Here is a 17,612-nt window from a genome sequence, read left to right on the forward strand (position 1 = left end):
AATTCAAGGAATATGACGCTGGTGTGTGGGAGTGAATGGAGCGCTTTCCCCCGTGATGGGCGTGGCCTATTTCATGCAGTGTCTCTATCGTAAGATTCACCGATTCGCATTGGTGCGCCAGCATAACAGTTTCATGATGCGATTGTTAAAAAAGTGTGCATTGGATACATTTTGGGATGAGCTGGCATTGCCTCCTTTCTAACATCTTTGTATCAGTCAAAGTGGGTTTATATTAATAGAGGCCCTATACGCCTGTAAAGAAACAGCATGAATGACATGCTTGCTGAGTTGCAGTAGAGAAACAGATGTGCCAAGTAAAAAAACACTTTTTTAGGGAACTCTCTGTACCATATTGAATTTCATAGCATTCTATTTCATTGCGTTGACTCACATTGTATCAACCCTGCAAAAATTGTGTCGAATCAAATTGTATCTGATCTCACTGCATCACCATAAGGGGGAATCGAATCACATTGGTAGTTGCTTCATAATATGTCTCTTTAATGTATCGGATTCAAAGACGCACACACACACACACTCAGTGGGTGTATGTGAGGCCATGTGTGATTCATGCGCTGGGTGTCAGCGTGTCGGAGGTGAGAGGTCTCTGGGTGCCTGTGAGCACAGCAGCTGCTGTTCCTCAGCAAAACCCCCACACTGTCACACTCTCTCTGGCTTCTCTGCCGTGTTGTAAGAGTTTCACTTTACTGCTTTCATCTTCCTGAGTGAGTGTAGCGTTACGAGTGTAGCGTTATGAGTGTAGCGTTATGAGTGTAGCATTATGAGTGTAGCGTTATGAGTGTAGCGTTATGAGTGTAGTGTTATGAGTGTAGCATTATGAGTGTAGCATTACGAGTGTAGCGTTACGAGTCTAGCGTTATGAGTGTACCATGTGTACCATTATGAGTGTAGCATTACGAGTGTAGCATTACAAGTGTAGCATTACGAGTGTAGCGTTACGAGTGTAGCGTTGCGAGTGTAACGTTGCAAGTGTAGCGTTACGAGTCTATTGTTACGAGTGTAGCATTATGAGTGTAGCATTACGAGTGTAGCATTATGAGTGTAGCATTACGAGTGTAGCATTACGAGTTTAGCATTACGAGTGTAGCATTACAAGTGTAGCGTTATGAGTCTAGCGTTACGAGTCTAGCGTTATGAGTGTACCGTTATGAGTGTAGCATTACGAGTGTAGCATTATGAGTGTAGCATTATGAGTGTACAGTAGCATTACGAGTGTAGCGTTACGAGTCTAGCGTTATGAGTGTACCGTTATGAGTGTAGCATTACGAGTGTAGCATTATGAGTGTAGCATTATGAGTGTACAGTAGCATTACGAGTGTAGCGTTACGAGTGTAGCGTTACGAGTCTAGCGTTACGAGTGTACCATTATGAGTGTAGCATTACGAGTGTAGCATTACAAGTGTAGCATTACGAGTGTAGCGTTGTGAGTGTAGCGTTACGAGTCTAGCGTTACGAGTCTAGCGTTATGAGTGTACCATTATGAGTGTAGCATTATGAGTGTAGCATTACGAGTGTAGCACTACGAGTGTAGCATTACGAGTGTAGCATTATGAGTGTAGCGTTACGAGTGTAGCATTATGAGTCAAGCATTATGAGTGTAGCATTATGAGTGTAGCATTATGAGTGTAGCATTACGAGTGTAGCATTACGAGTGTAGCGTTATGAGTCTAGCGTTACGAGTCTAGCGTTACGAGTGTAGCGTTACGAGTGTAGCGTTACGAGTGTAGCGTTACGAGTGTAGTGTTACGAGTCTAGCGTTGCATTACGAGTGTAGCGTTACGAGTGTAGCGTTACGAGTGTAGCGTTACGAGTGTAGCGTTACGAGTGTAGCGTTACGAGTGTAGCGTTACGAGTGTAGCGTTACGAGTGTAGCATTACGAGTGTAGCATTATAGAGCTGCTAAACGCCAGCAAGCTTTTCATTGTGTGCGTTAAATCAAACGTGAAGTCAAACTCTTGTGTAAAACTCAAATCTGTCTTTTCTGTCTCTCTCTGTCTTCAGGTGTGTGTCTCCAATGCTCTTGGCCCCTGAGGAGAAGTGAAGGCAAGCCCTGGCCCCCATGGGACGCCCTGGCACCCAGCATGCACTGCTGCTGCTGCAGTGCATGCTGGTCCTGCGGCCTGGAGGCGTGGCCGGCAGGAGAGGGCCGGTGCTGCTGCCCCAATCACCCTGCCACAAGGCTGAGCACCCACTTGTCCCGCACTTGGGTAGGTGTTCAAACAAATTGGACAAACGCACACACACACACACACACACACACACACACACACAGGCATACTCAGAATTCCCGTAGGATCCCCGCAGGATGGGAGTCATTTCACTATTCATGACGTGATTGGGACGGGACAGGAAAGTTAGCAGGAATCATGGTGTGACCCATGTACTGTATTTTTTACTGTATCTGCAGACTGGCCCTCCAAAAGAGGCCTCAGGAGAACAAGTATAGGGGCCAATGTGTTACTTATGTTTTTAAGCCCTTTAGTGAAGGTGCCCTGGGCCCTTCTTGAACTAACATAATTTTCCATATTAGGGCATTCACAGACTAGTCGACTAGTCGACTAGTAAAACCACTAGTCGACACTGTGTTTAGTAGTCGACTAGTCGTTTTAGCAAAAAATAAATAAATAAAAATTAATCTTTATCTCATTGAGTGCCAGCCACTTTTGGAGAACGGACGCTCCCAGTGCCAGAGTTTCAGAGCGTTTTCAGTGATTTCTCGAGGCCCACAGAATATTGTGTGATATTACTATGTAAACACCGAACACGCACAAAGAACGATGAGACTCTCTTCTATCATCTGCAAAAAAAAGTTTATTGATACCATTTTCCGTTCTTTAGTTATGAGCCGGAGAAGATAGGTTGTTTTGAGCAAAAAGACACGTTTCAAATTAGAAGCTGAGATATTCCGCCTTTTGTGAAATTAAGCATTTCAAGCACATTCACTGAGTCTGAAGCTAATATTTTCTGATGTAGTGACGTGGTGTAGTTGTGTGGTGCCCTGCGTGCCCCACCCCCCTCTCCCCCCCTCAGCTGCAAACTCCTCCCCACACTAACACACAGCCTCACGCACCCAGTCTATTTTCGGAGCGTTCCGTTTTTGTGCGCCGGCTCCAAGCGCGACACGGAAATGCCAAACCGGACTGCTGAGAATGGTTTGGCCCTTCGGCGTCGGGTGCTGCCTTTCTGGCGGCTAATCGTGTGGAGAAACTATGCAGACAGACAGACAGAGGCAGAGGGGCTCAGTTGTGGGCGTGGATTGACTGCTGTTCGCAGCCAACGTCAGCTGCAGCCAGAGCCATCTATCTGGCTGCAGCATCACGGGGCTTTTTCCTGCTGTTTTCCTGACCCTTCTCTAATCTGGAGAGCACTGTCGCCACCTAATGGGTCTGTAAAATAGGTTATACACCTTCAATAGCTCCCATATTTTTATAGGAGATGTAATAGGCTTTGATCCACGTCCCACCGTCAAAAAACGCAATTGACGACAATCGTCGTCATTGGCACTCTACGTCACTAATCGAATTGACGACGATTGTCGTCATTGGCACTCAATGAGTTAAGAAAGAACATGAGGTATTTACACGACATACATGGACTATCATATCCCATATCCCCCACAAATAACATCAAAACACAACAAAACAAAACAAGAAAACTGCATAAGATACACAATAATCCAAGAACAAACAAGACTATTGGACAAACAACCAAACAAAAACAATGCATTCAAAGTAAATACATAGATCTTGCCCTGTTGGCAGCTAGGAAATGCATAGCTTTAAATTGGAAAGCATCCAATCCCCCAGCTGTAGTTCACTGGTGGAATGAACTCTCAAGCTACCATACGTTGGATAACATTTACTACAAGAGCAAAGGCAGATTCTTAGACATCCCCAAAATATGGCAACCACATACAGAGTTTGACTTTAAAAACTTTTTACCCCAGTGTCATTAGGCTTATCAGGATAGGAGCTGAATGCATTGTTTTTGTTTGGTTGTTTGTCCAATAGTCTTGTTTGTTCTTGGATTATTGTGTATCTTATGCAGTTTTCTTGTTTTGTTTTGTTGTGTTTTGATGTTCTTTGTGGGGGATATGGGATATGGGATATGATAGTCCATGTATGTTGTGTAAATACCTCATGTTCTTTCTTAAAGATATATATATATATATATATATATATATATATATATATTTTTTTTTAATAAAAATAATAATAAAAACGACTAGTCGACTACCTTTAGGGACGACTAGTCGACTAGTAAAATTCACTAGTCGTGAATGCCTATATATATACATACATACAGTATATATAATGCTATTCACCTTATGTTCAGACCTTACAGTGGACCAAATTCTTCCGGGTCCACCTAACACTTCCGGCGGTCACGGCGCAAAATAAAAGGGTTGTTTTTGGAGCAGACAGTGAAGGGGTAAAATAAATAACGTAGCCTACTACTTTGAGCCGGTACACAGCAAGCAAGCAAGTATCCACTGTTAGCCAGGTCAGATAACGTTATCGTCGACAATGACGAGCACTTTCTTGTAAAACATACCTGGACTCCAACAAAGAAAGCTTCGGATAGTTTTCTCTCCTCCGAGGCAGCGCGAGCCACTTACGTCAATAAAGACCCGCAGACGTTAACGTAATCCCCTGGAATGCGAGACTTAATGAGCCAGTTACATGGCGTTGCATTCTTAGACATTGCCGTTTGCTTTTATTTGGTATGTTACATACAATTGGCTAAATTATTAGTTAATTCAGAGTTAGATGATATTGGAGCAGCGCAGCCATTTTTTATTTTATTTTATTATTATTTTTAGCCGGAAGTCGTAGGACGGCCACAGAACCGGGTCAAATGGGCGTGGCTACATAAGGTGAATACTATACATCGCATTGCATCCCTTATATTTTGACATTCTGAGTGAGAGCAGAATTAGCTCAAGAGTTTGATGTATAATATATGCATGTCATATTAAAGTTGTGTGAACTTGTTTTTAAATTGTAAACACGGTCAGCCGGCTAGAGTCAGACGCTCAAACTCAGGCTCAATAGGGTTCCATTGCCGTTGCCACCCCCAGTGACGCGGTTTGTTGACCAAAATGTTGCTCGGCTGAGCCCTCGCATTGCCTAAAGGGAGCGGCTGGGACAGGAGTGAAACACCACTGACGGGACACCCTCTAGTACTCACACAGTTACATTGTACTGCTGATGCTTCTATTCAACTTAAAATGAGTGAATTGAACTGAACTAAACTGAACTGAACTGAACTTAATTGAATTGAATTGAATTGAATTGAAATGAATTGAATTGAATTGAATTGAATTGAATTGAATTGAATTGAATTGAATTGAATTGAATTGAATTTTATTTGTATTCTTTTCGGGTGAAACCCTCGCTGCCAGAACATTTTATATTGACTTGTTATCATGTCTAAGTAGACCGATACTATCTCACTTCTCTCTCTCTCTCTCCCTCTTCATCTCTGTCCTTCTCATCTCTCCTCGCTCTCCCTTTCCTCTCACACACAACTCTAAACGCTCCTCCTGGCCCTGTGCTAACATGCCTCTCTGCGTTTCTTCTCCACAGTCAGTGTGATCCAGCAATCAGATTTCATTGTCCTTCTCCTTCCTTTCCCATTGCTATCGAGCAGCTATAAACTGTAATGCAGCGCTGCGAAACTTTGCCCAAAGGAAAATATCAATGGCGATCAATGCGGCTCTCTCTGCCCGCTGCGTTGAAGCTCTTTTCAGTCCAGCAGTCAGATAATCACATAGCATTCTGTCTCGGCGCATAATTGACTGGAAGGCCAAGGTCACTGCACGTACAAGAATGCAAACAGCCACACACACTCGCTCCCATGCTAATCCAAGCACATACCCTTCCCCAAACGCTCTCCTTCTCTCTCTCTCTCTCTCTTCCCTGCCTTTGATGCTTCACGGCTAGCTGAGTTAGCGCGCGCTTCTCTCCGAGCATGCAATGATGATGACTAAGTGCCTAGCTGACGCGATGCGCTCTGCCTCCACGGCGCTCTCCGTGCGAGGGGGATCACACGCAAGCTTGTGGTCAATGCGTTTGTGGTCCCTAATGTACCCAGAATGGCCCATTAAGCGCCAGTGGCCGAATGCTTTGGTTGAAATATGGGGACATTAATAAAGTGAGTCGACATTTCAGTTAGCAATCAGATATGGTTGACTAACACACACTGTACTGAAGAGGAGAGCGGGCCTCGCGGGGCTTTTGGCTGTGTCTGTGTTTTATGACACTGTCTTTGATTTGAAGGAAGCAGCTGTGATGATGAGCTAAATGGTTTCCACCTCAGGTAGGAGGATTGTCTCTCTGTGGCCTCAATGGAAAACATATTTGTTCCCCACAGACGCTTTACTGTAATTGAAAAACATTATGATGAGCGGCTTGGTGAGTCACTGCTGTTGACGGTTGCATCCAGTGGTAAGTTTCTGAACGGGCGATTCATTTATCTATTCCTGTCTTTCAAATAAAAGTTTTAGAGCGCTAGGAAGCTTTGAATAACTGTAATTAACTTCCTGTCCGCTTTGCATCGATTGGCTGATGGCTGTTCAGCTCCGGGAAATGACTCACAGTGTGGATACTGGATAGAAAGCCCTGTTGCCAGGTGGAGCTGCCCAAAAAGTTTCCCTGTGTATCACACACATTTTTAAAGGAATTTATTTCCTCCCCTCACACCGCAATATTCAACATTAATTTATACACCATGTATCTCATTTCCATGGACTCAGGAAGATGTCCGGATTCATCTTTGCCTTTACAGTTATATTTTACGGCCCAAGAAACATCATACCGGAATGAAATGTTGGGAGCGGGGGAGTCTGGTGCAACGCACAGGTCCTGGACCTGGTGAGACGTAGGAGGAGCCCGGACAGGAGTCAACCCACAGAGCCCAGTCCCTCCACGTGCCAGAGCCTCCCGGTCCCGGCAGAGTAGTTCCGGAGCAGCGGATTGAGTGGCCCTGTCTTTCCCTAAGAGGGCTGACCCTTAGTAGGGTCATCTGTGGCACTTCCGTGACCGTGGAGAGCGAAGGTCCGTTTCTCAATGGATTTGTCATCTAGGAGGCTTAATAAACAAATTTAGCCGGGGTGTATTTTTAAAAAAGGCGGGGAAAATATTTGAGAGACCAAAATCCAAAATGGCTGCTGTGGAAATGAACTTTTTAATGCTTTGACCTACAATGATGCACAATACATGGTTTCAGAGCTTATTCTGGTCAAGGAATACATATTTGGTGTTTATATAATGATTTGACCTATTTTTGACCTTCAAATCCAAGATGGCTGCCAATTTTGAGGCAGTTTTTTAAAAATCGTCATAGAGCCTTCATATTAGGCATGAATGACAGGTCTTCTCATGATGAGTTGAATAATATACAGTATAAGTACACAGAAGTAATCTCTGAGGTCAATAAAGTCAATGTTTGTGTGTAAACAACAGTTGCTGATTTGCGGTTTCCCATTAAATAGGGTAGGCTACTGAGAATATGGTGTCCAGTTCATCCCATCACATTTTCATAATGAACCAAAAACAATTTTGCACTATAGCCTAACATAAAATAGTATTCTGTATGCAAAGCTAGCAAGGTTAGTTGCTTGAGCTGAATTTAAAGGTCAACTCAAAACAAACAATGAAATTAACTTTGAAATTAAAACTGAATCCTAGGCTACTAAATTTCATCAGCACACAGTAAAGGAAACTTGTCTTTGAACTCAGCTGACTGTCTAGTCCTAATCCCTGTTGTGCAATGTCCCTTTTCAGTGAAGTTTTAGTTTTTGTTAAGAGTATGGACTTTTAATCTTGACCTTGTTGGTAGGCAACGGCCCTTTTTCAGTCAAGCATTTTCAGATTAGCTCAGTCAGTCTGTGAAGCAGTCAGTGTCAGCACTTGCGCGAGCTCGCTTTTTCTCTAACTAATGTTAACATTACACACTTTAAGACACTTTGTTTGAGGATATCAACGTTATTCACTAGTCTAAAGATAGTTCTACCATCAAGAACATATAAAACAAAAGCAAAAACAATTTTTATTTGCAGAAGTCATCATTGATATTTGGTGTTAGCTAACGTTAGGTAACGTTATTATTTTTAGCTAAAGTTAATGTTATCTGTCTCCACACTTCTGTCAACTGACATATGCATTTGCTTTTGAAAATAAACAGCCTGGCTTGCTTAAGCATAACTGAAGATTAAATAGAAATATAACATGACGAATGCATGTACCGATTGGTTGCCCCATCTTCCCAGGAGGTGGTGGTGTAAACATCATCAAATTTATCAAGTCCTGACCAGTCTTGGGCTTTTAATTGTAAGCTGTCCCATTTGCCTTGATTTATTGTATCGGTGGGCTTGCAAGGCTTGTCACATTTTAGGACACATTCATAGGACATTGTGTGCTTTGTCTTTCATTGGGAGGGAAAGCAACTCGCTATTATATTACTGTTATATTATATTGCTGTTATACGCTGTTTATTTTCAAAAGCAAATGCATATGTCAGTTGACAGAATTGTGGAGACAGATAACATTAACTTTAGCAAAAAATAATAACGTTACCTAACGTTAGCTAACACCAAATATCAATGATGACTTCTGCAAATAAAAATTGTTTTTGCTTTTGTTTTATATGTTCTTGATGGTAGAACTATCTTTAGACTAGTGAATAACGTTGATAACCTCAAACAAAGTTTTCTTTTTATTTTTTATTTTTTATATAGTCAAACATTGACTTTAATGACCTCAGAGATTACTTCTGTGTACTTATACTGTATATTATTCAACTCATCATGAGAAGACCTGTCATTCAAGCCTAATATGAAGGCTCTATGACGATTTTGAAAAAACTGCCTTTTAGAGCTAGAAATTGGCAGCCATCTTGGATTTGAAGGTAAAAAATAAGTCAAATCATTATATAAACACCAAATATGTATTCCTTGACCAGAATAAGCTCTGAAACCATGTATTGTGCATCATTGTAGGTCAAAGCATTAAAAAGTTCATTTCCACGGCAGACATTTCGGATTTTGGTCTCTCAAATATTTTCCCCGCCTTTTTTAAAAATACACCCCGGCTAAATTTGTTTATTAACCCTCCTAGATGACAAATCCATTGAGAAACGGACCTTCGCTCTCCACGGTCACGGAAGTGCCACAGATGACCCTACTACCTGGGTAGCTACTGGGACGTAAGTCGGGGCTTGATCAACCCCGGCTGGGTCACCTGGGTGAGGGTGTATGATGTCGCAGTACCCGAAACATCCTATGGCCCCAGGGTACATCACTGATGATACGTCCCAGTTGCATCCATGTGATGTTTTTTCTGTTCTGTTTTTTAATAAGTTTCTTGTCATGGCCTGATGGTAGACTTCCCATGGCTCAGACATTTCATTGTTCAGGGTTGCACAGAACACAAAGCCAGTCTGTCAAATTATAGCCCCGCGTTTTTGCAATAAACACGAAAAAGCTAAAAGTCGTACGCACACACACACACACACACACACACACACACACACACACACACACACACACACACACAGAATGTGTGTGAGAGAAAGCTCTCGTTAAACCTATTATCATCCTTCTCTGTGAGTCATTGTGGTCCATGCGCTGTTCTGTAATCCCTGGACAGTATAGACTGCCATGACTCGATTTTCAGCCGAGCTGGGTGGACTACAGACAGATTAAACACACCCCTGTGGACCAGACTGTTCTCATGGGCCAGCCACGCTCCTGTGCCCAGGCTAACCCTCTCCAGTTGGACATAGATTTTTATTGTGTTAGGTCCAAGGCCTTTCCGGTGTTTGGCGTCTCTTCTGACCAGAGGGTGGAGAGTATTAGTATTCTTCAGTGTGAGGTTCAGGGGTGGAAGGTTATGGGGAACAGGCTTGTAACCAGCTGAGAATGGATGGAGGGTGGGAGGAGGTGAAGGAGTCATACACTCCGTTCCCCCAGCAGCTAGCACAGTGGCAACGCAACCCCAACTGCTCCAGCGAGGCTGTTCAGTGGCAAACACTGCACTAATGTGCCGGTGTGACTACTGTCTGTGTGACTACTGTCTGTGTGACTACTGTCTGTGTGACTGTCTGTGTGACTACTGTCTATGTGACTACTGTCTGTGTGACTACTGTCTGTGTGACTACTGTCTGTGTGACTACTGTCTGTGTGACTGTCTGTGTGACTACTGTCTATGTGACTACTGTCTGTGTGACTACTGTCTGTGTGACTACTGTCTGTGTGACTACTGTGTGTGACTACTGTCTGTGTGACTGTCTGTGTGACTACTGTCTGTGTGACTACTGTGTGTGACTACTGTCTGTGTGACTACTGTCTGTGTGACTACTGTCTGTGTAAGTTACTGTCTGTGTGACTACTGTCTGTGTGACTGTCTGTGTGACTACTGTCTGTGTGACTACTGTCTGTCTGAATGTGGATGAAAATGTGTTTTCAGCTTGTCTGGTTAAAATGTGATTTCAGCTTGTCTGGTTAAAATGTGTTTTCAGCTTGTCTGGTTAAAATGTGTTTTCAGCTTGTCTGGTTAAAATGTGTTTTCAGCTTGTCTGGTTAAAATGTGTTTTCAGCATGTCTGGTTAAAATGTGTTTTCAGCTTGTCTGGTTAAAATGAGTTTTCAGCTTGTCTGGTTAAAATGTTTTCAGCTTGTCTGGTTAAAATGTGTTTTCAGCATGTCTGGTTAAAATGTGTTTTCAATATGTCTGGTTAAAATGTGTTTTCAGCTTGTCTGGTTAAGTGTTTTCAGCATGTCTGGTTAAAATGTGTTTTCAGCTTGTCTGGTTAAAATGTGTTTTCAGCTTGTCTGGTTAAAATGTGTTTTCAGCTTGTCTGGTTAAAATGTGTTTTCAGCTTGTCTGGTTAAAATGAGTTTTCAGCATGTCTGGTTAAAATGTGTTTTCAATATGTCTGGTTAAAATGTTTTCAGCTTGTCTGGTTAAAATGTGTTTTCAGCATGTCTGGTTAAAATGTGTTTTCAATATGTCTGGTTAAAATGTTTTCAGCTTGTCTGGTTAAAATGTGTTTTCAGCATGTCTGGTTAAAATGTGTTTTCAATATGTCTGGTTAAAATGTGTTTTCAGCTTGTCTGGTTAAGTGTTTTCAGCATGTCTGGTTAAAATGTGTTTTCAGCTTGTCTGGTTAAAATGTGTTTTCAGCTTGTCTGGTTAAAATGTGTTTTCAGCTTGTCTGGTTAAAATGTGTTTTCAGCTTGTCTGGTTAAATAGGAGTTGAAGGAAAAAGAGGTTCAGCTGGTCGTGAGTGACCCACCGTGGGAAGCCAAGGTCAAAGTTTGACTGAGTGTGTTCCAGTGACACTGTGTGATTGTGTGAAGGGCGTGGCTTGCGTGGCTTTGACCCCACTGAGGATGGTGGTTTTCTGACTTGGCACAATGCTTGGCTGACAGAACTGCTGCTGCGGTGCAACGGGGCCTTAGTGTAAAGACCACTTTCTGCTTTGTGCGGCGGTTTGAGAAATGGACGGTTTCAGAAAGAAAGCATCACTGTACTGTAGAGTTCAGCAGCAATGTTCAGTTCACCCAAAAGGTACACTCGCCATATTTTTTATGAAAACAAAGTCTGAATATAGCTTAGGGCTGGACGATAATTCTATATTATCGTTTATCATCTTTCAGTGGGATTATATGATATGGTAATTTTGGGATATAATTGTGCTGTCTGAACTGACGAGAACCAAAACACCTTTTATTTAGAAACTCAGACCAATTACCGAACCATTACCATTCGGTTCAATATGTTGAATGTTAATTTGATTATTTAACGTGATTTCGCTTATGTGTGCCATATCATCAGATATTTTGATATCGGGCGGGGGGGGATCCTAATGATTATCATGACATTGATTTCAATCGTATATCCAGCCCTAATATAGCTTTAGCAACAATCCAATGTAAACATATAGCAATAGAATTTACAGCCACAGACTTCATCGTCAAACTTTTCGAGTAACGCCTTAGGGTGTTATCTGTATTAAATCCTCATATCTGGAAGAGAACACGGTTTGGCCAAAGTATACCGACTGAGCCTACTGTTATTGCCGCGCAAACCTCCTGAGATACAGTGTATTATGAAAGTGATGTATTTAACAAGATGTTCCTGAGTGTGTTCGGCCTGACGTTTTCTAAAGGTTATAGAGTGTGGTGTAAACAATGTTGTTCACAGGCCAGGCTGAGGGCCACGTCTCTGAGGAGGGGAGCCAAGCATACTTGTTTTTTACAGCACAGCTTTTATCATCCCGCTATGTGGCTAACACATCGTTAGAGAGCGGAGAGTGAAGGCAACAAAATAAACAAATGGCTACATAGCATTCATAAACACTATAGCTTACATCGGCTATCAGAGGCCGTTTTTAATTGGTCATTTGGGCATTCCCCCCCCCCCCCCCTTGGCTCCACCCTATTTATGTCCAAGGTCAGCTCTGCTCTGGTCATGTTGTGTTTGAATGGCTGTATGAATGGAGATTGGCTCTGCCCATATACTTTGAGATGTGTACCGTATGTCTTTCATTTGAACCCTGCAATAAAAGTCCAGCATGATTTTTCACTAATTCTCTAACTTTTTCCACGAGATTTGGTCATCTTCTTAAAAGGCTGTCATCCCCCCCCCCCACACACACACACACACCTCTACCACCCAAATGACTTTGTTCTTAAGTACACATTAATGCTCCTAAGTACACATTAATGTTCCTAAGTACACATTACATTTAAATATTTTATTGCACACTTATTTGCGGCTTCACAGCGGTTTGTTTTGCATGATTCACTCGCTGCCCCGGGGCCCCTGTACAGCTCTGTGTTTGTTTTCGCTGCTTGAAATAAGACAATAGGGAGGAGAAGCCTTTCTATAGCACCACAGAGCTGTCTACAAAGGTCCTCACCCACCTCGCCTGGATTTGACACCTTCTCAAACGGAGCAGGTGTTTGTTTTTCCGACCGGCCAAATCGCTTCCTCCCATCGACTTGGCCAAATAGCTGCCATTCTTCTCCTGCCCATTACCACAGCGCCGCATTTAGACGAAGGAATTGGCTCTCGGTTTATGCAAACGCCCGCTGCCACCCCGCTATTTACGCCACAGAAAAGCCATTCATTCATGTTTCACAATTGTTTCCACATGTTGCTGTTGATGCTGCTAGCTGCTAGCCTGGCGGCGCTGGAGCGCGCTCACTTTGAGCGCTGGCAGACTGGAGACTGGCGTGGCCTCTGATACCGCCGGTGTCAATATTTATACATCCTGTCATTTTGCCTTTGTGTCAACTGCTCCGTGTCAGGACGCCACGTGAGTGATGGGGCGGTTCTCATTTGGGGGAGAGGAGCGAGACAGGGGGTCAAGGGGAAAGGAGGGGAGTAGGGAGAGGAGGAGGTGTGTGTGTGTGTGCGTGCGTGCGTGTGTGTGTGTGCGTGTGCGTGTGTGTGTGCGTGCGTGCATGCGCGCGCAGGAAGTCGGTGTGCCGGTTTCACTTTTGGCTCAGGGCCCTGGCTCTGCTCTGCTCTCTTGAGTTCTCATCCCAATCCGTGTGTGTGTGTGTGTGTGTGTGTGTGTGTGTGTGTGTGTGTGTGTGTGTGTGTGTGCCCGTGTGTGTGTGTGTGTGTGTGTGTGTGTGTGTGTGTGTGCGTGTGCGTGTGCGTGCATGTGCGCGTGTCATCAGCAGCCAATCCCCTGATCCAGGCGGCTGCAGTACGAGCATGGCTGTGATGCGATTACATTATCACACATGCATTTAGAGCACAGCTGATTTGAACCCATGTAATACACACAGCAGTCTAGGGAAGTGAGGTGGGGAGGGGGCGGGGTCACGAGGGGGAGGGATTTTTTAACAGTTATTTATTAGATAGTTAAAATTAGAGCAGTCCTACCATTTCCTTTTCCGGGGGGGGGGTTAACGCAAAGGTTAATTTGAGGCTCCGCGCTTTTAAAACTCTCCTTAGGGAGCTCCTAAAATTAGCTATGACCCACTTAAAAAAGCAGGCCCAATAAATATCACAAGGTGGAGCAGCGTTCAAATCAAGAAGATGAGTGTATCTCCAACAGCTGAAGACCCCGTGCGTTTGACTTTGGGCCGTTCCTCATCTCAGCCTCAGAGCCTTGGGAGAGCCCATCTACGCTGGTTATGAATGTTTATGAAGGGTCCTTGGCCTCGTCGCACAAAGGCCATCAATCCTGCGGGGGTGCTGTTGTGTTCAATTAAAACCTTTTGCTCCCTCTAGTCTGCACAGCCCCACAATCTCTCTCTCTCTCTCTCTCTCTCTCTCTCACACACACACACACACACACACACACACACACACTCCATCACCCCGTTAGCGAGCCTCCCCTGGTGAGTCAGGGAGATTTATGGGGAGAAGCCGGGTTCGTCAAGCGCCGTCTTCCCCCCGGGGGGGGTGTCACACCGCATTTGTATGCCAGGGATCCTCTCCCTGCCGTAAAGAACAAGCCTCGTGCAGCCAAAGCAGTGCCACATCCAAAACAGGCTGTCCCTGCAGATTACAGTAAGGCGAGCAGCGGCCATTAAGCCCAAATTAAATCTTTGGGGGGTGAAGGTGGTCGTGATCGCCTAAGATATTGGGGAACTTGAGATCGGATGCTTTTTAAAAATGTTTCTTCTTTGGAAGCTCCTACTTTCTTGGCTCTGTTTGTGGCGTTTCCTTTCGAATCGCTCGGAAATCTCACACTTGTGGGCACGCCAGTGGCTCAGCTCACAAAGGCTCAATCCTTCCCGCTAGCGCAGCGGGCCCGGGTTCGAATCCGACATGTGGCCCTTTGATGCATGTCATCCCCTCTCTTTCTTTCATACCTGCCAAATAAAGGCGAAAATCCCACATTTGTCAGTGAAAGCCATGCTTAACTTTTGATGCACTCAAGCGAGAGCTTGCTCTCCTGTGAGATGCTGTCTGACAGCATTCCTGGAGAAGCAGATCCAGTGTTTTCAAGGAGGATGTGCAGCTGTCTGTCCTCTCCCCCAATTATGGTCCTGATGGACAGCTCACTGGTATATTAAAAAACCTCCCCTTGAAACTGTTACTCTGGAAGTATTTCGCAAACCATTTAGCGATAATTGATTTAAAATCACTTTACTGATCATGATTTGAAAACTGAGCCTAGCTCGTGTTTGCGTGGGTTTCCTCCGGGCGCCCTGCGATTTCCTCCCACCACCACCAAAAGACATGTATGTTAGGGTTCATACTCCTGTCAGTGCCCCTGAGCAAGGCACTGGCAAAAAGAAGTGGAGTTGGTCCCCGGGCGCTGCACTGCGGCTGCCCACTGCTCCTAGTTCTAGGAAGGTTCCTAGTAGAGGATGGGTCAAATGCAGAGGATGAATTTCCCCATGGGGATAAATAAAGGAGAACTGAACTGAACTGAAGTGGTGCGACTTTGCCCCCGGAAATAATGTGGAGGGAACGTCCGCGCGCGGATAGGTTTTGAAGTGTCATCCGATCTGTTTAAAGAGCAGCGATAGGTTATTGTGACTGGGGATCAGGTAGTATGTGCTGAGCGACGGAGAACATGCGTCACCATAATGACTGGTTGACCACCCTCCTCTCTAAGCCTATCAGGTAACAGACAGTAGACAGGCCGTCCTCATCGCTCGCCACCCGCCAGGGACCTTCGATCCGATTGGTCAGGGGTTAATGGGTTGGGCGCCATGACGACAGGCATGTTGTGGATAAGATGTCTTATGTCTGTCTGGGAATTCTTTCTCTCGCACTCTTGATCTCTGTCTCTCTGTGCGTTGCGTTGCATGCGTGCGTGTGTGCGTGCTTGTGTGTGTGTGTGTGTGTGTGTGTGTGTGTGCGTGCGTGCGTGCGTGTGTGTGCGTGCGTGTGTGTGTGTGTGTGTGTGTGTGTGTGTGTGCTCAGCATACCATACTGGAGAGACAAGGTCAAGTTTCACGAAAAGTCAGAATCTCATCCTTCTTGCCTGCCCCATACATTTCCATGAAAGCAGGAAACTTAACATAAAAGAAGTGTTGTGCTCTCTCTCTCTCTCTCTCTCTCTCTCACACACACACACACACACACACACACACACACACACACACACACACACACACACACAGTATGGTGTATGTACAGTGGACATTGTGTGAAGTACAATAGTGATTAAGGAAATGGACTGGAGGTCTCCAGGGGACAGCGGTAGGGAGGGACATGTGCTGCTGTGCCCTAGTTGCAGACCTATTAGATAGACTGGAGGCTGGAGGTTTCTCACCCTGTGGCACAATACCCCACACTGAGTCACTTACACATCTATTGGAGAGTTGCAAGATTATTTCTAAAATGCGGGAAAGAAATAGCTTTGGACCAATTTTTGATAATATCGAAATATCACGATATTTCCCAAATAATGCGATATTTTCCCAAACACTATTTCAAAAATGTATTTGTTTATTCATTCATACATTTTTGATATTTTTGAGAGGGGGGGACAGTTTTGCACAACCTGTCCTGCTGCCGACCCTTCTTTCACTGCTTAGTGTGTTCAGAGTGTTGTATTTGTTGCTGCAGAGGGAGAGGAAAGTAAGTGAACAGCATATCAACCTCTCAATCCTTTATTCATACTGTTCATATACTGCTGATCATAATATGTGCTGTAACGTATATACCTGAAACATCAAATACAATCACATAATACTTTGGTCTAAAAATATTATAGGCCATTTCAATTCGACAACGTAAATATTTTAAATTGCCCCCAGCTTACTGCCTGTTGCAGTGGTTTGCTAGTACAATAACTGACAGGACATAAGCTAGGTTTCAAACGGTTCCCTAGCAACACAATTCCGTGAGAACCGTCTATATACAGTATAAAAAAACACATCAACATGCGATATTTGGGCGGGAATAGAGAGCCAAAGTGAAAAACGTCACTTCCTGCTTTCTCCCTGTACCAGCGCTGCGAAAAATATGAATGGCGGTGGACGGAGAATAAGGTAACTTTTTTGATCCCCTTTGAATTGTGCCACGGGGTGCCAACACTAATTTTGTCAATTTAAATGTCAATGCATGTCAAGAAAGTCGCAGTTTGTCGCCAAACCGTTGCACTAGAAGTTATAAATCAGAAAGACTACATACACTGTCACCTAAGTGACGTCACTTTCTCTACCGGCAAAGCTGAAGACCGGCGACATGCCACGAGCTTCCACGATCTATGTCGTTTTTATACTAAACTAACCCCTACGTTTCAGTTTGACGACAAACTGCGACTTTCTTGACATGCAAAGTTGTGTTTTAAATTGACATAATTAGCGTTGGCACCCCGTGGCACAATTCAAACGGGATCAGAAAAGTAACCTTATTCTCCGTCCACCGCCATTCATATTTTTCACAGCGCTGGTACAGGGAGAAAGCAGGAAGTGACGTTTCACTTTGGCTCTCTATATGTTGCGATATTTCAATTTGGAATATGGGGAAATCATGGGTTGGTGTCAGATTTCAGCATTCTGATTCTGCACACTTCCACACGTCTTTGTTTTAGGGATTTAAAGACAAGGCGGTTGAGAGTGACTGTAAGGTACTTCCATGAATGAGTGATCTTATCAGCCCC

The 17,612-nt window shown here is 44.1% G+C and overlaps 1 protein-coding gene across 1 annotated transcript in view; it reads left to right on the forward strand.

Annotated features, from left to right (window-relative positions):
- Positions 1-17,612, forward strand: part of sema5a (sema domain, seven thrombospondin repeats (type 1 and type 1-like), transmembrane domain (TM) and short cytoplasmic domain, (semaphorin) 5A) — a 244,834-nt gene that overhangs the window by 68,049 nt on the left and 159,173 nt on the right. Inside the window, exon 2 of the mRNA XM_083655428.1 lies at positions 2,023-2,228. Within this exon, the coding sequence (XP_083511554.1) occupies positions 2,081-2,228 (148 nt within the window). The 5' untranslated portion in view covers positions 2,023-2,080. The remainder of the gene's footprint in view (positions 1-2,022; positions 2,229-17,612) is intronic.

Source organism: Poromitra crassiceps (genome assembly GCF_964638095.1).
Source record: "Poromitra crassiceps genome assembly, chromosome: 2".
Taxonomy (NCBI): domain Eukaryota; kingdom Metazoa; phylum Chordata; class Actinopteri; order Beryciformes; family Melamphaidae; genus Poromitra; species Poromitra crassiceps.